Below are 21924 nucleotides of genomic sequence, written 5' to 3' on the forward strand. Positions count from 1 at the left end.
AATGGGGCAGGGGCCTGATGGGAGAAATGAGACAGCCATCCCACATAGTGAGGGATCATTGGGTGAAAACCTGACCCCAGAGAGAGTGCTAGCTAGCTAAACATAGGCCTGCTCTTGTGCAGTGTGTTGTAAATCCTATTACGTCCCTGAAATCCACTGCTACTGTATATTATTTTGCCCAATAATGAAAGATGTCTGTGTGGTATAAATTGGGTCAAATTACATAAACATGTTCTTAGCATTTCGACCTGAACATTGTGATAATTATGGTATGTGAACAAGAGACATAATGAAACTTTTAAATAGTAGAATCAACCAACATTGAGCTGCTGTCTTTGAGCCCTCCCTGACAGTGCCCTCTCCTGGTGTGTTTAGGCACTTCGCCTGCCTGTCCTCTAAGTACATGTGTCCTGGCGTTCCGGCAGTGATGAGCACCCTGCTGGCCAACATCAATGCCTTCTACGCCCACACCACCGCCTCCACCAACGTCTCCGCCTCTGACCGCTTCGCCGCCTCCAACTTCGGGGTTCGTATGGCCCCACACCCCTTTCTCTCCCAACCCCAATAACACCATTTACCTTGTAGTTGTCATATACCACAGGTTGTCTTTCTCTGAATGATTTTCACCTTAATTCTCTCTTCCCTCCAACAGAAAGAGCGCTTTGTCAAGCTATTGGATCAACTCCACAACTCCTTGCGCATTGACCTCTCCACATATAGGGTAAATTGAGAAGTTTTAACATTGACTTCTAAATATGCACCTTCCCCTTCTATCTCTGTTTTTCCTCATGGAATGGTCCCCAATTATTCTCCCTCAGAACAACTTTCCTGCCAGCAGTAAGGATCGTCTCCAGGACCTGAAGTCCACTGTGGACCTACTGACCAGCATCACCTTCTTCAGGATGAAGGTATAGGCAAAGGGATGGGCTACAAAGACTCTCTGTGAAGAAACATTTTCTCTACTCCTGCCTTTGATGTGTTTAGTTTTTCTTACTCTCAATGAGTACTGGTGCTATGACTGTAAATCATCATGATATATCACTCTTTATTGTGCTGTGTAAGTGTTCTCTGTAACACTCATCATCTCCCTCTGGTGTTCAGGTCCAGGAACTACAGAGTCCCCCTAGAGCCAGTCAGGTGGTGAGGGACTGTGTTAAGGCCTGCCTCAACTCCACCTACGACTACATCTTCAACAACTGCCAGGAGCTGTACAGCCGCCAGTACCAGCTGCTGGACACAGTGAGTCACACAGTCGATCTTAGTTCAACTCACTGCCATTTACACTAACAGAATTAATGCAGGATATTCATATTCTACCCAGAGTGGTTGAAAATGCACTTTGGTGATGACATTTCACTTCATTATGTTAGAAATACATTTTACTAAGGCAAGTATAATTGTTCATGTTCTGAATCATTCAGTGGGGTCTTTATCTACCATATCATTAACATGATATCAAAAAGTCAGATGTCATAACCTAGTACATCCCATAATGAGCACCAAGCTCAGTTGACAGATTGGTGCAGCTTTATCGCCGACACTTTTGAGGAATTTACTTTTTGTCTTCCAAGTTGTTACTGAGTGTCGCAATAATCAAAATTAGCATGACATTGAGCTGAATTAAATGCAAAAGGCTTTGAAAATAAATAAAAAGCTTGTAGTACCCTCAGTGTTCCGTTGACATTTCACAGAAATACGCTTGTTTTTGCGAGAAGTCTTTGGGAAAAGAACAGGGATTTCGCATGAATATGAACAGCGTATATTAAAATACTATGTCATGTATCAAAATCAGTATTTATCTTACCTCTCTATTGTTTTATGTCCTCCGGATTCGAAAAGAAAGATGGCGAGTTCAACAGTGAGCCTGTCAGTTAACCTTAAATCTTGCACAGTATATCCCCTAGCTGACGTGATGCTGTTTTCCTGATTTATGACCACTTTTTTTCCTCTGGTCTCCATTTATTTTGTCACCCTAATTTTAACCATTATAAGGGTAAAAACTCTAACATTTGAACGTATTATGATAGAGACATAAAGTTTCGATCATTTGTTTTTCTTAGAGGAGTGTCTATACAATTAACATATCATTTTGCAGTTGGTCAAAATGTGTTTTTGATTCAACACCCTTTTCATATGAATATGTCACGGGATATCACTTTAATCCACCAGTGTTACATTCAGTGTTTTGTCTGACTGGGAGTGTGGTTGTGTTCTGGTCCAGCACAAAGAGGATCTTCCCCTGGAGGAGCAAGGCCCCAGCATCAAGAACCTGGACTTCTGGCCCAAACTGATCACCCTTATAGTCTCCATCATAGAGGAGGACAGGAACTCCTACACACCCGTGCTCAACCAGTTAGTATCCACACACACTAATAATTTATGTACTCCTGTAATATTTCCAGTATGTAATGATACTCTCTACCATCTCTCCTCCAGGTTCCCTCAGGAGCTGAATGTGGGGAAGGTGTGTGCTGAAGTCATGTGGGCGCTGTTCTCCCAGGACATGAAGTATGCCATGGAGGGTGAGTCACCACAGATGGCCGATCAGGAGCCGAGCAGACACGTGTCCAGTCTGCGTCAATTTGGGGTCAAGCTCCTCAACCACTAATACCATATTCCCAGTCTTAATGGCCCTATCTGGCCTTTTGTCTGAGTGTGTTTGTGTTAGTTGTGACTATATGGCGAAAGAATGAGCCCCAGACTATACAGTTGAAGTCAGAAGTTTACATACACTTAGGTTGGAGACATTAAAAATCGTTTTTCAACCACTCCCCAAATTCTTGTTCACAAACTATAGTTTTGGCAAGTCGGTTAGGACATCTACTTTGTGCCTGACACAAGTAATTTTTCCAACAATTGTTTACAGACAGATTATTTCACTTATAAATCACGATCACAATTCTAGTGGGTCAGAAGTTTACATACACGAAGTTGACTGTGCCTTTAAACAGCTTGGAAAATTCCAGAAAATGTCATGGCTTTAGAAGCTTCTAATAGGTTCATTGACATCATTTGAGTCAATTGGAGGTGTACCTGTTGATGTACAGTGGGGCAAAAAAAGTATTTAGTCAGCCACCAATTGTGCAAGTTCTCCCACTTAAAAATATGAGAGGCCTGTAATTGCCATCACTTCAACTATGACAGACAAAATGAGAAAAAAAATCCAGAAAATCACATTGTAGGATTTCTTATGAATTTATTTGCAAATTATGGGGGAAAATAAGTATTTGGTCACCTACAAACAAGCAAGATTTCTGTCTCTCACAGACCTGTAACTTCTTTAAGAGGCTCCTCTGTCTTCCACTCGTTACCTGTATTAATGGCACCTGTTTGAACTTGTTATCAGTATAAAAGACACCTGTCCACAACCTCAAACAGTCACAATCTAAACTCCACTATGGCCAAGACCAAAGAGCTGTCAAAGGACACCAGAAACAAAATTGTAGACCTGCACTAGACTGAATCTGCAATAGGTAAGCAGCTTGGTTTGAAGAAATTAACTGTTGGAGCAATTATTAGGAAATTGAAGACATACAAGACCACTGATAATCTCCCTCGATCTGGGGCTCAGCGCAAGATCTCACCCCGTGGGGTCAAAATGATCACAAGAACGATGAGCAAAAATCCCCAAACCACACGGGGGGACCTAGTGAATGACCTGCAGAGAGCTGGGACCAAAGTAACAAAGCCTACCATCAGTAACACACTATGCCGCCAGGGACTCAAATCCTGCAGTGCCAGACGTGTCCCCCTGCTTAAGCCAGTACATGTCCAGGCCCGACTGAAGTTTGCTAGAGAGCATTTGGATGATTCAGAAGAAGATTGGGAGAATATCATATAGTCAGATGAAACCAAAATATTACTTTTTGGTAAAAACTCAACTCGTCGTGTTTGGAGGACAAAGAATGCTGAGTTGCATCCAAAGAACACCATACCTACTGTGAAGCATGGGGGTGGAAACATCATGCTTTGGGGCTGTTTTTCTGCAAAGGGACCAGGACGACTGATCCGTGTGAAGGAAAGAATGAATGGGGCCATGTATCATGAGATTTTGAGTGAAAACCTCCTTCCATCAGCAAGGGCATTGAAGATGAAACGTGGCTGGGTCTTCCAGCATGACAATGATCCCAAACACACCGCCCAGGCAACGAAGGAGTGGCTTCGTAAGAAGCATTTCAAGGTTCTGGACTCCAGATCTCAACCCCATAGAAAATATTTGGAGGGAGTTGAAAGTCTGTGTTGCCCAGCAACAGCCCCAAAGCATCACTGCTCTAGAGGAGATCTGCATGGAGGAATGGGCCAAAATACCAGCAACAGTGTGTGAAAACCTTGTGAAGACTTACAGAAAACGTTTGACCTCTGTCATTGCCAACAAAGGGTATATAACAAAGTATTGAGAAACTTTTGTTATTGACCAAATACTTATTTTCCACCATAATTTGCAAATAAATTCATTAAAAATCCTACAATGTGATTTTCTGGATTTTTTTTCTCATTTTGTCTGTCATAGTGTACCTATGATGAAAATTACAGTCATCTGTTTAAGTGGGAGAACTTGCACAATTGGTGGCTGACTAAATACTTTTTTAACCCACTGTATTTCAAGACCTACCTTCTGCTTGAAATCATGGGAAAATCAACAGAAATCAGCAAAGACCTCAGGAAAAAAAATAATTGTAGACTTTCACAAGTCTGGTTCATCCTTGGGAGCAATTTCCAAAAGCCTGAAGGTACCACATTCATTTGTACAAACAATAGTACGCAAGTATAAACACCATGGAACCACGTAGCCGTCATACCGCTCAGGAGGGAGACGCGTTCTGTCTCCTAGAGATGAATGTACTTTGGTGCGAAAAGTACAAATCAATCCCAGAACTACTGCAAAAGGACCTTGTGAAGATGCTGGAGGAAACCGGTACAAAAGTATCTATATCCACATTAAAACGAGTCCTATATCAGCATAACCTGAAAGCAGCTCAGCAAGGAAGAAGCCACTGCTCCAAAACCGCCATAAAGAAAGCAAGACTACTCACAAAGCCCTGACCTCAATCACAGAGAATTTGTGGGCAGAACTGAAAAGGCGTGTGCGAGCAAGGAGGCCTACAAACTTGACTCCGTTACACCAGCTCTGTCAGGAGGAATGGGTCAAAATTCACCCAACTTATTGTTGGAAGCTTGTCGAAGGCTACCCGAACTGTTTGACCCAAGTTAAACAATTTAAAGGCAATGGTACCAAATACTAATTGAGTGTATGTAAACTTCTGACCCACTGGGAAGGTGATGAAATAATTAAAAGCTGAAGTAAATCATTCTCTCTACTATTATTCTGACATTTCACATTCTTAAAATAAAGTGGTGATCCTAACTGACCTAAGACAGAGAATTTTTACTAGGATTAAATGTCAGGAATTGTAAAAAACTGAGTTTAAATGTATTTGGCTAAGGTTTATGCAAACTTCTGACTTCAACTGTTCATGTGGAGTGTACTATAGGTACTAAGTAACAGTAGAAGGAAAAGGACATCTCCCCAGTCTGTCTTCTCCACCCCCTGTCTGTGGCTCCGTCTCTGTCTCAGCATTGTGTATGTGTCTTCTACCATGTCTTTCTTTCAGTAATGGATAACGTTGATCATTACCAGTGGCTTCAGGGTAAGACTGCATACTGTACTGTAAATGATAAGAGACCCTCTTCTTATGCTATTCTACAAGATGTGCCAGTATTCTGTTAGCCGTTAGATATTTCCGCAATAACACCTGAGAGGGTGTGGTACAGTATATGGCCAATATACCACAGCTAAGGGCGGTTCTTAGGTACTGTTCTGGATGCAGCCGTTAGCCGTGGTATATTGGCCATATACAACAAACCCCCGAGGTGCCTTATTGCAATTATTAACTGGTTACCAACTTTATTAGAGCAGTAAAAGAAAACGTGTTGTCATACCCCTGGTGTACGGCCTGATATACTACAGCTGTCAGCTATCAGGGCTGGAACCACCCAGTTGAATATAATGTATTTTAGTGTTGAATATAATTTTATTTCTACCGGAGCTCGTCTCCATTCCATCTTCCTCTCCACTTCTATCTTGATCTATTTCTTTCTATTTTGTTGCCTTGTTGTCTTTCATTTCGTTCCTTCGGTCCGTGCTCATTCCTCTGTGTTCTAGCCCCATCTGAATTCCACCTTCGTGGGCAGACATTTTATGCTGGTGAGAGCATCAACTCCACCCCATCACTCCTCTTGTCTTGTTCTTCTCCCAGAACCCCCAACATATAAACATAGTTAGATCTGTGTTTCCAGTGAAAACTGTCATTTCCAACAGAGATGCAAAGGTAATCCTATAGGGAAGGCTGTTTCTCTGTGGTCGGACAGTTTCTGACAATGTTTTACTTATTCCGACGAGGGCAAGGCGGAGGGCTGAGTGGGATTACTAGGGAGGGAGAAGAATGTGGAACAAGCTACACTGAAGTTGAGTATGGAGAGAGAGAGGGGAGGATTGAGGAGTTCTGGGGATGTGAGACACAGTAGAGCTTCATGCGGTGCAGAGCGAGAGGGCGACAGAAGCAAGGAGCAGATATGCTGGGTGTGAAAGCTGCTCATGTCTCCCAGGACCCCATCTGTTACCTCCTCTCCCCAGAGGTGGATTGTACATCTCTAACTTTCCTCTGTCATCATGAAACTCATTTTCACACTGTGTGTGTTAATCACCGTGCCCAGGGGCACAAGGGGAGTGGAGCTGCCCATCACACACTCAGCCTGCAGTAAGCCCACTTCAAAGCCCAGTTGAGAGAGGAGAGCCCTCATGTCACCTGGCTGTGGCTGTACAGCCCGCTGGGGGTGGCTGGCTGCTCTTCACTCCTCTACCTCCAAGCTTACTGAATCCTACCTGTTATGTGCCCTAAATATCCATACGTCTCTTAAAGTAATATTATGACTCACACTCATACATAAGTGCATATTTATGCACACTTGTACACAATGACACGCACAAAAAGAAACACACCCTCAGAGAGACACACACTCACTCAGTGGTGTTTGTCTCCACAGAGCATGAAAAGCACCGGCTGTGTAAGAGTGCCGACTACATGAACCTGCACTTCAAGGTCAAGTGGCTGTACAATGAGTATGTGAAGGACCTGCCAAACTTCAAAGGGGTTGTACCCGACTACCCATCGTGAGTTAACCGTGACTTGTTTTAACTTAAGAAATGTGTATAAAAATAGGTTCACTCTATTTTACCCCTGGTGCCAATCTTTCCCATGTGCAGGTGGTTCTTACAGTTTGTGCTGCAGTGGCTGGATGAGAATGAAAGCGTTTCCATGGAGTTCATGCATGGAGCTCTGGAGAGAGACAAGAAAGATGGAGTGAGTAATGGGAAGATAACCAATCTTTGTCAGCTCTTCACTATAAACGATATAGTTACAATTGTCTCCATCCCCTTCTCCCACCAGTTCCAGCAGACATCTGAGCATGCTCTCTTCTCTTGCTCGGTGGTGGACGTCTTCACCCAGCTCAACCAGAGCTTTGAGATCATCAAGAAACTGGACTGTCCTGACCCAAAGGTCATGGCCCACTACAGCCGACGATTCGCCAAGGTAACCTTACCCTCGTTGTCTTAGCTACCTGTCTGACCTGTTGACAAATGCCTGTTGGGATAGATTGTTCTCTCATATCTCTACCATCTGTAAGATTCATTTTAGGGAACCTCTCCCTGAGTCATGCTTGAGTTCTACTTTTGGCTTGAAATGTTTTTCAAACAATAGCTAGGTTTCCGTCCAATTGGCAACACATTTGAATGTGAATATGAAAAATCGGCATTAAAAAAAGATATGCACATTTTCCCACCAGAGATGTGTTTCCATCAAATTGACTTGTTGCGGGTAAAGGCTGTGCGTGATGACGTAGTGCACATAAGAATAACGTGTGGTTACATTTCCATGTACCAAATAAAAAAATACAAGTTAAATGGGCTTCCACCGCATTTTCAACTCTAATGGTTTTGTTCATGAATAAATGTGTGTTTATATTGCGAATGTGCCCACTCTGTACTTGGCACACAGTGTGCGCTCTAGCCAAGAGCTTGTACATACAGCGCAGGTATGCTACCTACTGATCCAGTGTCTGGGCAAAGGATAGGATGAATATGATGATCTCTGACCAGAAAGCTACCATTCACCAATTCTGCAAGAGTTATGTCAAAATATGTTTGTTACTCACCAAATGTGCCTGCATCTAACGTAGTTTACTGCCGTTACACCAGGTATGTATTGTACCAAAATAGGTCTAAATAAAAATTTACAAGCAATCATATTTTTTTTATGTATTGTTTTTGACCTGAAGAGGCATCGCTAGGGTTGCAAGAAATGGTTTTCCAGAAATCCTTGTTGGAGGATTCAGCATGTCGTGGCTCATTCCCTCCTGATTCCGGGACCCTCCAACTGGGATTTGGGGGAAAACCAGGTGGTGAAACCCTAGTGGTGCCTTTTCCGGTCAAAAACAATACATTTGCTTGTACATTTTCATATACACCTATTCTGGAACTACGTACCGGGCATAACTGCAGTAAATGAGAATTGTTGCATATTTGGTGAGTTATTTATATATATATATATATATATATATATAATATATATATATATATATATATTGATTGACATAACTCGCAGAACTGGTGAGTGGTAGCTTGAATGGTAGCTTTCTGGGCAGAGAAGAGATCTAGTCATATTCGTCATTTCTTTTCCCCAGATCCTGGTTAAGCAACCTACATGTTGAGAATATTATGGACAAAATAGTGAGAATATTTTTGTTTCTCAAACGGCAGCCAAGCATTGATCATCATGTTACCAGAATAAGACCCTCTATATTTATTGGAAAACAACATCAAGCTCATCACCGTGCACTTTCATCAACCTGTGAAGATTTTTAAATTTAAATTTTACCCCCTTTTTCTCCCCAATTTCCATCTTGTCTCATCGCTGCATCTCCCCAACGGGCTAGGGAGAGGTTAAGGTGGAGTCATGCGTCCTCCAAAACATGACCCGCCCAACCACACTTCTTAACACCGTCCACTTAACCCGGAAGCCAGCTGCACCAATGTGTCAGAGGAAACACCATTCAACTGACGACCGAAGTCAGCCTGCAGCCGCCCAGCCCACCACAAGGAGTCGCTAATACGCGATGAGCCAATTAAAGCCCCCTCCGCCAAACCATCCCCAAACCCAGACGACGCTGGGACAATTGTGTGCCGCCCTATGGGACTCCCAGTCACAGCTGGTTGTGACATAGCCTGGGATCAAACCTGGGTCTGTAGTGACACCTCAAGCACTGCGATGCAGTACCTTAGACCGCTGCGCCACTCGGGAGACCCAACCCTGTGAAGTTGATCAGAATTTATTTCATCTGTAGCCTAATAAATTGTATGCTTTCCCGAGTTGTAGTGTGAGGACCACACAACATATCATTGTGTGACTCCAAGTTTATCCCGCCATTTCTCGCCCAATTTTATTCACACAAAAAGATCCCACCTTGTCTAGCGTATTTTGTTTTCTCAACATTTTCTGACAAATGAGCTTTTCCATCAGGCCTGTCGCAAAACATTTTTTATCCGACATGTACTTTACTCACATGAAATGGTTGGATGGAAACCTGGTTACTGGGAGAAAAAGTTTGGCATTTGCTCAAACCTTTTGAAATAGCCCCAAATCTCATTAAAGTGATTAATGATCATGACCGCCCATTGCATTTTCTTTGGAAAGCAGCCAACTCTGCCCTTTAGAGAAATCCTTACCATTGCTTTTCTTATTTTAGAGTACTATACCCTTATTACAGATATTAGCCTTAGAAAATCCTATTTCTATAAAAGCAGCCCGAGCATTGTCTGGGGGACTTTAACATTTGTGTAAAGGAATTGGATATGATATGTTCTTATTAAATAGAAATGTCTAATGCGACAATCGTACTTTCTAGCTGGGCTTGGGCTGGCACAGTCTATAGAGAGACTGAGGTTTTTCATCACAGAGAATATATTCAGGGAATGCATTCCCACTTTCAGAGGACTCTTTCCAGCAGTAGTGCAGAAAAGTTACCCGACAGTAATCTCACATACCCTCACTCTAACTTTACCTAAAAAAACACACTAGCCTCTAGCCAGTGTTAAAGGCCACTACCCATTAACAGAAAAGGATGACAGTCATTTAGTGGTTGGAATGAGAACATATTTCCAATGACACTGTAATGATCCGTTTTCTTCCTCACAGACTATTGCCAAAGTTCTTCTGCAGTACAGTGCCATTCTGACCAAGAGCTTCCCCTCCTACTCTGACAAAGAGAAGATTGTAAGTCTTCATATTCTGCCTTACACAACATACAGTGCATTCGGAAAGTATTCAGACCCCTTGACTTTACGTATTTTGTTACGTTAGACTTATTCTAAAATGTATTTAAGCGTTTTTTTTTTCTCCCTACATACAATACCCCATAATGTCAAAGAAAAATCAGGTTTTTAGACATTGCACATTTTTGAGTAAGGCAGTAACGTAACAAAATGTTGAAAAAGTCCAGGGGTCTGAATACTTTCCTAATGGACTGTATCCTTAGTGTTTTCATTGGGAGTTTCAACCTCTAAATGGTCTCTATCTATCGCTCGCTCTCTTCCCCTTTGTAGCCCTGTGTACTGATGAACAATGTGCAGCAGTTGCGTATCCAGCTGGAGAAGATGTTTGAGTCCATGGGTGCCAAACAGGTAAGCAGCAACACTATGTACGGGGAAAAGATGATAACAAATAGCTATTTGTCACAGATGGGTAAGATGGAATCGGGGTGAACAATGTTCATACTCACTGTGCTCTGGACCACCAGAAACCTCCTAGAGAAGACTACATGCGCATTGTGTCTCTGGGCTCATGCAGCCGGTCGAGCAGCCATTGGTGTTGGCAGGTTTTGATTTAAAGGAGTGAATGATGTGCTACTCTGGCATCACGCCTAGAGAAATGAAGAACATCAACTATTTGCTCTGTGAACACATGGTTAAAATTGCTTTTGTGTGTGACTGTTCTTCATAGACAAGATTATGAACATGTTTGTGTCTTTCCGTACCAGATTGCAAAAGCGGAAGCAATGGTAGGGAGATGGTTCACGTGACTTGGAGAAGTGGATGTGTGCTACTGTAGTATCCTGCCATGTGGAATAAAGCATTAGATCAATAGCAGCTATAAGCCAGTGCTTATTGTGTAGACTACTAGACTGTTACATTAACATATGCCCTTGGTGATTCTATTATGTCCCTAGATCAATTTCCTAGAGTGCATAAAGCTATGTGCGGTCTATAGGTTTTCATTACCGTCCCTTCAGTATGTTTAGCATCCCTTCTTAAGAGCACAATGTAGTATCTATATGTTAAGTATGTTTAGGACATGCTTTATTCTGAATGATTGTTCCGTTTTTACTGCGTAGTAAGTCAGTTATGTGGTTTGGATGTTGAGCAAAGCAGTTTGTAGTTTGGCCTAGTAATCCCATCGTTTTGGTTTACGCATCCATGGCTGAATTGTAGCACTAGACTTTGACAAATTGACTTTAAATAGGTGTTTCCTTCGCTGCTTAAGATTGACGAGCAGTTGGATGATGAGGAAGAAGAGGACGAGAAGGTGGGTGTTCGTTCACTTTTGGTCGGAGGCTGTTTGATAGTTGCCAAAGTGTTGTAGATCCTGTTGCATATTAAGTATTGTCCAACTCACCTTCCCCCTGACTAGCAGGTCATAACTGAGGATGAGGAGAGAAAGACTCTGGTGGGTATTTATCATTAGACGACTGTAGGATAGAGTTCACCCTCTATAGAGCCTTTAGGAACCCCCATAGTAAAACCATAGACAAGTCAACTACTGGAGCTAGATTTCTCACATGATAGTTCCCTGTGGCCAATTAGATGAGTCTTTAGTCTTTTGAGGGTATGGAAGTGTAATGGTAAGAACTTCAGTTTCAGATTATTGGGGCTGTGAAAGTGTGAAATACATGGAATAAGCTAGTATCCAGAATTGGTGTTTATTCACTGCTGATGAATGGCATTTGTCTTGTGGTTGGGTTTTTCTAAGGTAAGACAATCAGTGTTCATCTAATGAATGTAGAGAGTGGAACTCTAATCTGAGCTGTGTTTTCAAAGAAGCACAACTCTGGGGTTGTGTGAAGCTGTGATGTTGTCGTCAAAGCTCTGCGTCGTGCTGTAAGGAGATGAACTTGAAAGGCGGACTGTTCTGGGCTCCTGTAGAGGAGGAGGGAGATGTGGGAGGGAAGGAGTGATTAGGAATGGCATTATCTCAGATGAAGCTGAGTAGGAAGAGTTCACAGGAACTTCACAGTACATGCTGACTCACGCTCTTCTGCCTGTCAACACAAATTAGACACTTAAAAGACACACTGTTCAAGTTTCATTGTCAACAAGCACCAATTTAAAAATTAAAATTAAAAAAACAATTCTGTTATGTTTATTTTGACAGTCAGAAATACTCAAATAAACTACAGTATCTTCAAAATTGTACAATATAATGGAATGGTCATAAACCGTTGACTGATAATGAACATTCTGCTGTTACGACATGTCTTTTTATCTGTGTCCTGGAAAGCCTTCACACAGGTCTTCATTATAATCACTCAGACCTTCAAACTGTGGTGCTGACTTCGTGCAGTTAGCAGGAATAAAAAAAACTTGGGCATTTTCCCCTTCTTTTCCCCCCCTAGGGCAACATGGGCAAAATGATAGAATGGCGGCAGGTGGGTGTAAGACGAGGACATTATGTATGTGCATGTATGGACTTTCTGTACATGGATATACATATATATATAATATATTGTTTTTGAACCTCAAATAGAAAACTGACGACCCCTTTTCCGTACAGTGCATTTGGAAAGTATTCAGACCCCTTGACTTTTTCCACATTTTGTTACGCTACAACCTTATTCTAAAATGGATTTAAATTGTATTTTTTTCCCTCATCACTCAGTACACAGTACCTTATAATGACAAAGCAAAAACAGTTTTGTTTTTACATTTTTGCAAATGTTAAATAAAAAAAACGTATCATATTTACATAAGTATTCAGACCCTTTTATCAGTGCTTTGTTGAAGCACTTTTGGCAGCGATTACAGCCCTGAGTCTTGGGTATGACACTACAAGCTTGGCACACCTGTATTTGGTGGGTTTCTCCCATTCTTTTCTGCAGATCCTCTCAAGCTCTGTGAGGTTGGATGGGGAGCATCGCTGCACAGCTATTTTCAGGTCTCTCCAGAGATGTTTGATTGGGTCAAGTCCGGGCTCTGGCTGGGCACTCAAGGACATTGAGACTTGTCCCGGCTGTGTGCTTAGGGTCGTTGTCGTGTTGGAAGGTGAACATTTGCCCCAGTCTGAGGTCCTGAGTGCTCTGGAGCAGGTATTCATCAAGGATCTCTCTCTGTACTTTGCTCTGTTCAGCTTTTTCTCAATCCTGACTAGTTTCCCAGTCCCTGCTACTGAAAAACATTGCCACAGCATGATGCTGCCACCATCATGCTTCACCGTAGGGATAGTGTCAGTTTTCCTCCAGACGTGACACTTGGCATTCAGGCCAAAGAGTTCAATCTTGGTTCCATCAGACCAGAGAATCTTGTTTCTCATGGTCTGAGTCTTTAGGTGCTTTTTGGCAAACTCCAAGCGGGCTGTCATGTGCCTTTTACTGAGGAGTGGTTTCCTTCTGGCCACTCTACCATACAGGCCTGATTGGTGGACTGCTGCAGAGATGGTTGTCCTTCTTTGAGGTTCTCCCATATCCACAGAGGAACTCTGGAGCTGTCAGTGACCATCGGGTTTTTAGTCACCTCCCTGAAGAAGGCCCTTCTCCCCCGATTGCTCAGTTTGGCTGGGCAGCGAGCTGTAGGACTAGTCTTGGTGGTTCCAAACCTGTTTTTACTTTGTCGTTATGGTGTATTGAGTGTAGATTGCTGAGGAAATTGTTTATTTAAACAATTTTAGAATAAGGCTGTAACATATCAAAATGTGGAAAAAGGGAAGGCGTCTGAATACTTCCCGAATGCACTGTAAATACAGAACATGATACTGTACTGTCTGATACTGCTGTCATTGTTGACATGGTCGGCTGGTGTAACTTGTAAACCGACTCAGTGTATCAATCATTTCTCTGAGGGTTTATCAACCATTCTGCCTCTGGCTGAAGGTTCACAGTATGTTTTGTGTTCTGTCTCACTCCAACCCTTCAGGAAAGTGTGGAGGAGGAGGTGGAGGAGCAGGTTGAGGTTTGTTGGTGTAGTAGAGGTTGTGTCAGTGACACACTCACTGATATCGTCATGGTCACATATAGTCATTCCCACTCACTGCCCCTCTCTCCACTCACGTAGTGGTGGTCACACTCGCATTCGCCACGTCATTGTGCCTTCTCATGGTGGGAATGGACACCACCATCGTTACCCGGGTGACTTTGATCTTGTTGGGTTTTTCACTGGTCATCTGTTTGGTGCAACACTCTTCCCCTATATGACTACGGTACTGTTGTCCCTTACCTGTTGGCTAAATCCAAGTGCAGCTGTCTTGCGCTCCATTACACAGACATCTCGTTCCCACAACTTCATTTACTTTCAGACTACTACGCAGTTTAATGATTTAGTTATTTTCCCTTTTCTTTTGTTTTCAATAGACTGACAAAGAGAAGGTGGGTTCATTACAAACAAGTGTTGCATACATACAGTATGTAGTCCTACAGTATGTATGCAAAGGTTTACTGTACCTCTTTTAACAATTTTGTCTTGGTTAAGTTTATTATCCTAAATCTTCTCCTGCTGTTAGTACTAGTTGGGTTTGTTGCTGGTCCGTACTTTATTGCAACAAAAGACACATTTGACTTTCTTTTTTTTTTTAATTGTACGTCTCTCAAAGATGGATGCACCCCCAGAGGAAAAGGTGGGTTAGTTTGTGCCTTTATCCCTGGGTTGTATAGTTGAGTGGTAGCTATGCTGCTCACGAAAATGTCACTGGTTCATTGGTCAACACATTTCCCAATTGGTACAATATTATTTTATAGCACCATCAGATATTTGCCATGTATTTCTAGTTTTTACCTCTATACTAGCTCTTGATAAAAGACAGCAATAAATACGGTCATCTCCTTTTTTTTCCCCCCTCCCACTCTCTGATAGCCTGAAAAGAAAGACGAGGAGAAGGTGAGTGTAGTAAGGATGTGACATCATCAGTGCCCATCTCCACTAACACTGTATCACTCTCACTAACTGTCACTTACTCAGCAGTATACACACGTACAGAAGGCTCATGAAAAACATACTCAATCTCTCCCTATAGCCCCTGTAAGCCTTCCTCGTATCCACTGGTGCAGAACTCCTTCAGTAGTCTCCCCTACAGCTGTCCTATACTCTTGTCTGCAATCTAGACATGTAGTCTAGTCCCTGGCAGTCCATGTATCAGCTGGCCTATTGAAGCATTAGCTTAATGGGCCACATCATGTTGTCATCTGTCTGGCTGTGGTTGCTTTAGGCCTCTGTGAGATGGTTTCTGTCAGACTGATGCTGTGGTTGTAGATACGGGACACATTGTGACCCCTGGTGGTCCTCCAATAGAATATACTTCTGAGTCAATGAATCTCCTGTCATATTAAACCGCCATTTTCTTTCATCTGCTGTCTTTGAAGGTGGTGATTATTACCGACAAAAAGGTGGGTTAGTCTACAGGAGTGTTGGCTCTAATAACAATGACTAACTAACTGGAAGAGAAGTAGCAGTGACCTTGCAGGGAATCTCGCTACTTCAGTCAAACATTTTTCACAGTTTCTCTGAAAATGATGTTTGAGTGACCATTGCATTTTCTTGCCATGCTCGTTCATCTACTGGCAAAAACTTTGGCTTGCAATTCGCATACTTTACAGTATGTGTATTATCTGGCATCAAAGGGAATTATGTTGCTGTTTTCCCCCATATCTATGGTTTATGAGAATCATGCTTAACTGTTTTACAAAAACAATTCTGTACCCAGTACTTCTGTACTTATTACACTGTCCCTGTGTGCTTCGCTGCGTATGTCTGACTATCTGTGTGTCTGCCTGTTTGTCTGCAGCTGGACACCGAAGCCAGTGACCTCCTGAATGAGCTTCAGGTCAAGCTGAACAATGTGCTGGATGAGCTGAGTACCACGTTTGGAAACAGGTACACGCATGCTCCCACACAGTCCCAGGATTCCAACGTGTACACTCTCCCCATACTATGTCACTCATAATGTTTCTACTGTGGACTCATACACACAGCTTCAGTCTGTAGTATACGGAGTCCATTTTGGCTCTGAACCCTAAAACCTGTGGCTCCTTTCTCTCCTGTAGTTTCCAGGTTTGTATTGATGACTGTATGAGACAGATGGCCTCTCTGCTGTACCAGATCAAGGGCCCAGTCAACGCCAACAGCCGCAACATGGTGGAGGCCGACTCGGACAACGTGCTACGGCCACTTATGGACTTCCTGGATTCAAAGTGAGTGGATCCCTCCTGCTTTTCTATTGGCTGCTGATTTGGTGGTGCCCATTTTGGTGCGTTCCCTCAGAAGTCAGTTGTTTTTGTCAGTATGTTGTGCCATGTTGCGTGATTGTGTATTTGTTGATTTGCTGTATGTGTTTTCTCATTAAACGTCCGTGTGTGTCTATGCAGGTTAACTCTGTTTGCCACAGCGTGTGAGAAGACTGTTCTAAAGCGGGTTCTGAAAGAGCTGTGGAGAATTGTGATGAGCAGCCTGGAGAAGACCATCGTCCTGCCCCAAGGAAACGACACCTTCGTAAGGCCTAACACCCTCCTAACATTTACCTTCAAACCTGGCCCTTTTCCTCACGAGACTCTACTCCAAACACACCGTCACCTAATGTTGTGTATTCCTCTCCTCAGGGGGCTCAGATCCTGTCTGCAGCCAAGGAACTGGGGCAGCTCTCGAAGCTTAAAGATCACATGGCAGGAGAGGCCAAAAGCCTGACACCTAAACAGTGTGCTGTCATGGATATAGCACTGGACACAATCAAAGTTTGTCTTTGAGTTTATAGGCAAACATACACCTGTGGTAAAGTTACTACTTAGATGATGAGGGGACTGTGTTGCTGATCCTTTAATTACAGGCCTCATTCATTGTATATTAGGGAATCAAACCTTCTCCCTCTTCATCTCTCTCTCTCACTCACTCTCACTCTTCTGCAGCAATACTTCCATGCAGGAGGGAACGGTCTGAAGAAGGCGTTCTTGGAGAAGAGTCCTGAGTTGACCTCACTACGCCACGCTCTGTCCCTTTACACACAGACCACAGACACGCTCATCAAGACCTTTGTCACAACACAACACACACAAGGTGAGGCAGTACACACACACACACACACACACACACACACACACACACACACACACACACACACACAATAGCATCAGTCTGCTTCCCATTGTGTCTAACTAAATACATTAGTCATAAAATAAGACCTTTGCTTCTCCCCTGCTTTGCCACCAGGGGTCACCAGAGGCTCCAGTGCTCCCTCTTGAGTACTGTTCTATTTAGTATTGGGCTTGAAGTTGATCTATCAGCTAAATACTGTGCCTCTGTTACATACCTAGAAACAAACTTTCACTGGCTCTGTGACTGTTCTGTGTGTGCTGTGATTTGTCTAACTCTAAAATGACTCACTGCTGCCATTTGACACTGTTTGCTTATTTGTCTTCTTTCTTGGGATCTTTTCTGCTGCCTCCTCACCAGTGCACAATGGGAAGGGTATTAGGTTAACTCCCAACGAAAAAATACAACCCTCCAGGGGTAGGTGGTGCCATTAATGGATAGCATGTGCTAACAACACCGGTCTCCTTTACTCTGTACATAAACCCCCTCCCATCTGCCCCAGTGGGTGAGTTTGCCCCAAACACCAACGTTGACTGCTCCTCCTCCTGGTTGTATGACCCTACCCATACCCTCTCCTCCTCCTCCCTAAAGGATACTACTGGTATCTATAATCACATTGACCACCACTGGAAGATAATGTCTTGTGTTTCCATTTGTGTGCGCTAGGGTCAGGAGTGGACAAGCCGGTGGGAGAGATATCCATTCAGATCGACCTATTCACCCACCCTGGTACTGGGGAGCACAAAGTCACTGTCAAAGGTTTGTGTATTTGTGGAGTTAAGGAAAACAATTACTCCAATAAACACTTTTCTCGCTGTCTCCCCATCCCAACAAACAAACTCATCTCCTTCCTCGTTGTACCAGTGGTGGGAGCCAATGATCTGAAGTGGCAGACGTCTGGGATGTTCCGGCCCTTTGTGGAGATCACCATGATTGGACCCCACCTCAGTGACAAGAAGCGCAAGTTCCAATCCAAGTCCAAGAACAACAGCTGGGCGCCCAAGTTCAACGAGACCTTCCACTTGTGAGTCCAGAGTCAAGCAATAGTACAGTAGCCTGTTGCCTAAAATTATCAATGTGTACTCCCTTGAAATAGCCATTGCTCATTGTAAAAAAAAAAATAAGTGTAAAAATTGATCTCCCTCCCCTCTTCCATGTCTCCTCAGTATCCTAGGTAATGAGGATGGCTTTGAGTGCTATGAGCTGCAGATGTGTGTGAAGGACTACTGTTTTGGCCGTGCTGATCGGGTGGTGGGCATGGCTGTGATGCAGCTGCGGGATGTGGCAGAGAAGGGCAGTGTGGCGTGCTGGTGCCCCCTAGGTCAGCGGGTCACCATGGACGAGACCGGCCTCACCGCCATGCGCATCCTCTCCCAGCGCTCCAACGACGAGGTGGCCAAGGAGTTCGTCAAGCTCAAGTCTGAGTTACGCTCTGAGGAGGAGGGCAGATGAGGTCTCCCTGAAGGAGGGGAGGGGTGTGAAGGGCCTCTAGTAAAGTGGGAAGTAATAGGAGCACATTGACTACTACTACTTTGGACTAATAATGTCCCCTGGCTGCTACTGGCTGTTTGATTTACACTGGTTCACCATCACACTGTCACTCACTGTGTTTTTCTCAGACTCCACCTTTTGTGTCCCTCACTCACCATCTACTACACATACGTAGTTAGTTTCTCTCTCACTCAATGGTTATTAGGCACAATCTCACACGATATTGTACTTATGTTGGTTCGCCAGTCTGGCACTATGGACGTGCCATGGGCGCTATATGCCAATCAATTCCTGCCAGCCTGTATGTACTTCAGTACAGGGTCTCCCCCTCACCCCACAATCCCCCTCAGTGTTCATGTGCAATACCCCCCAACTGTGGCCATATGTTTGATGCCTTACACTTTAGAAGCTGTGAATGTGTGAAGTTCAGACACAAAACTGTAACTGTAGTAGAAAGCTGTTTATCTTCCTCAATCTCTCTTTAGTGTTCTTCAGGATCCATGTTCATCTCATTGATGCCACTATTAGGGTCCAAATGCAGGATGTCATTGTTGGTGTTTGAAGTAGATTCACCTGGTTTCTATCGTTTGGACTTCTACCGCATGTCAAGTACCCTACTCCTAAATATAGTGTACAAATCCACCGTTTTTCCCTGTAGAAAAGTGAAGTGTTTTTTTTTTTTGTATTGAAATTAGTGCCGTGTGGTGGTTCTGAAGTGAGTTTTATGTTTGTCTTCCCCCCTCTATTTTTGGACATGAGGTACTGTAACGGCAACAGCACTCAATGTAAATGGTTTGTAAGTTGTGTGCCTTGTCAAGTATTGGGCTCCTATTCATAACCCATTAGTCCCATACAGTGTTAACAATGCACTTTGAATAAGAATTACTGTAATACTTTTTAGTCTAAATTGTCAAATGTTCTTAACACAAGGGCTGCCTTCTATCCAGAGAAACTTCCTTTTAAGGATAGAGGGGTGAGCACTTTTTAATATGGACTATTGTTTCGTACATCAAAAACGGCAATGGTGTATGTAGGGCCCTGTCTTGAACTTAGTAATCACTGCTAAATAACCCTGTTGAATACAACATTTTACAAACATTTGGCTAATGTGGCCAACCCTCAATGACAGCCATTTTATTTATAGTTTTTATGTATTTATTCCATATGTATACTCTGGTCTACTTTGCAAACAGAGGGCTGCTAGATGCAGTTTGAGTATAGTTTTCAAAGTGGTTTTGAATTTCTTTTTACTGCAGTTTTCTAGCAGGACCCTACAGATACTAACTGGACCTAGAGGGTCTTTTGGGATCAGAGGAGTTTAAATGATTTTAATCTCAGATGAGGGAAAGGCTAGCCTCGTATGGTTTGTAACAAGGCTAGGAAAAGGCAGTCCAAGCTCTCGGTTTGCAAATATTTTCCAGCTATGTTTCCTTGTATCTCTGAGTGGCCTTACATTGGTGATAATAGAAGATTTCTATATACATGTTTTTACCCCCCATTTTCTGTGTATTTCTTTTGTCTCACAACGATACAGAGGGTTGGTCAATTTGACCTAAATCAACCGTATCAGACTGATATTGTCAATGTGATTTTCCTTATTGCTGTTACTTTATTTTAGTTTTTAATTGTATTGGAGGATTTATATTTGTTTAGATGTATTCATTTTCTTAGATATAGTATTTATATTTTTGTTTTCCATTTTGATCCCTCTTAAATGTTGGAGTGATGTTCAGTACGGTATCATGAATCTATTGGATCTACAGTATACAGTAAGGGGTAATGCATGCCTGTCATATCCCTGATAGAAACGAGGAGAATGTTTTGCTATTTGTCAAGTAACACTGCCGTTGTCCATACAATAATAGTCAGTTTGATGTTCACACAAAGAGGAAAACTGCAACATCACACACTGTTAAAGCTATATCTGGGCTTTATATGCAGTATCTACAGTACCAATGGGAATACATCTTTTTGGCTGTTGATTTAGGGGAAAATGTATACTTCTAAGGAGGGCATTGCCACTAACATACATGTTCCTTGTGCCAAGCTGTGCAAGTGTTCACTTTTTATTGTTTCATTTACATTTTTTTAATACATATTTTTTAAATCTTGTGAAGCATTGCACTATAATTAAATCACTACAATAGTTAGCACGTGTTGTATGTCCGAGTAACTGGACTTTTGTGAAGTTTCATTTGTATTTTTGCAACTGGAAAAATCATGGTATTGATCATTAAAATGTGTACATTACAATTTATTAATTTTGTATAAAGTATTTAAGAAATAGCTATTGATGTGTCTGGCTAATTATTAGGGGTTCACAGCGAACTCGCATAGATTGGTTACTTTTGTTTTGAATTTGGCACACAGATACTACAGGCCAACTACCGATAGGTCTATAGGTGGCACTGTTATAAGCAGTCTCACTTAAACCCTCATATCCGGCGGCCCGTTTGACCTAAACACTTGAAACCTTGTTTGTAGGTGTCTTTCCTCATCCTGAACATATTCTCCTCAAGGATCCATAATGTCCATCAGGATAGATTTTCCTCCATCTTGGACATTTTTTTATTTATTTTTTACTTTTGAAAGACGTATTCTCATGAACCATACACTCTAAAAAAAAAGAACTACAAAAACACCAAATGCAGTATGTAGGCCCATGGGACATCTCTTAGATGATCTCAAATTAAGTTACGGGATTGGTTAAGAGATGACTGATAAATCAGGAAATCTGATTATTTTTCTGACCATTTAAATCCACTAGAAAATGTCCCATCAACTCAAAACTTTTTAGGGTCATCACAGACATTACCATGATGAACCGTGTTAAGTTTGGCATTCATCTTCAAAAATAAGGAACCTTTACAATCAAATTTGACTATGTAATGCTAATTCTTTTAAATAATCATAAAAATCCCTGACTAAATTTGGAATGTAGGACCATGGTGGTACTCCAAACTTTTCTCAAACTAAGGGATTGGTCAAAAGATGGCTGAGTTATTGACAAATCTGATTTGTGTCCATTTAAACCA

General features: G+C 42.5%; 1 protein-coding gene across 5 annotated transcripts in view; it reads left to right on the top strand.

Moving 5' to 3' along the window:
* Nucleotides 1-21179, top strand: part of LOC139408693 (unc-13 homolog Bb (C. elegans)) — a 104332-nt gene extending 83153 nt beyond the window's left edge. For 2 of the 5 annotated variants that reach the window (XM_071152911.1, XM_071152914.1), the window contains 27 exons: nucleotides 376-526; nucleotides 653-721; nucleotides 819-908; nucleotides 1102-1239; nucleotides 2222-2352; nucleotides 2437-2522; nucleotides 5613-5648; nucleotides 6164-6205; nucleotides 7045-7171; nucleotides 7265-7361; nucleotides 7449-7592; nucleotides 10254-10331; nucleotides 10661-10738; nucleotides 11095-11115; nucleotides 11598-11639; nucleotides 14913-14936; nucleotides 15173-15196; nucleotides 15679-15702; nucleotides 16101-16189; nucleotides 16360-16506; nucleotides 16681-16804; nucleotides 16912-17043; nucleotides 17215-17362; nucleotides 17759-17815; nucleotides 18065-18157; nucleotides 18263-18422; nucleotides 18565-21179. In XM_071152911.1, the coding sequence (XP_071009012.1) occupies nucleotides 376-526; nucleotides 653-721; nucleotides 819-908; nucleotides 1102-1239; nucleotides 2222-2352; nucleotides 2437-2522; nucleotides 5613-5648; nucleotides 6164-6205; nucleotides 7045-7171; nucleotides 7265-7361; nucleotides 7449-7592; nucleotides 10254-10331; nucleotides 10661-10738; nucleotides 11095-11115; nucleotides 11598-11639; nucleotides 14913-14936; nucleotides 15173-15196; nucleotides 15679-15702; nucleotides 16101-16189; nucleotides 16360-16506; nucleotides 16681-16804; nucleotides 16912-17043; nucleotides 17215-17362; nucleotides 17759-17815; nucleotides 18065-18157; nucleotides 18263-18422; nucleotides 18565-18850 (2638 nt within the window). In that variant the 3' untranslated portion in view covers nucleotides 18851-21179. The remainder of the gene's footprint in view (nucleotides 1-375; nucleotides 527-652; nucleotides 722-818; nucleotides 909-1101; nucleotides 1240-2221; nucleotides 2353-2436; nucleotides 2523-5612; nucleotides 5649-6163; nucleotides 6206-7044; nucleotides 7172-7264; nucleotides 7362-7448; nucleotides 7593-10253; nucleotides 10332-10660; nucleotides 10739-11094; nucleotides 11116-11597; nucleotides 11640-14912; nucleotides 14937-15172; nucleotides 15197-15678; nucleotides 15703-16100; nucleotides 16190-16359; nucleotides 16507-16680; nucleotides 16805-16911; nucleotides 17044-17214; nucleotides 17363-17758; nucleotides 17816-18064; nucleotides 18158-18262; nucleotides 18423-18564) is intronic. The other 3 variants (XM_071152913.1, XM_071152910.1, XM_071152912.1) reach the window with 2 other exon arrangements.
* Nucleotides 21180-21924: the final 745 nt, after the last annotated feature.

This window comes from Oncorhynchus clarkii, chromosome 5, assembly GCF_045791955.1.
Source record: "Oncorhynchus clarkii lewisi isolate Uvic-CL-2024 chromosome 5, UVic_Ocla_1.0, whole genome shotgun sequence".
Classification (NCBI taxonomy): Eukaryota; Metazoa; Chordata; class Actinopteri; order Salmoniformes; family Salmonidae; genus Oncorhynchus; species Oncorhynchus clarkii.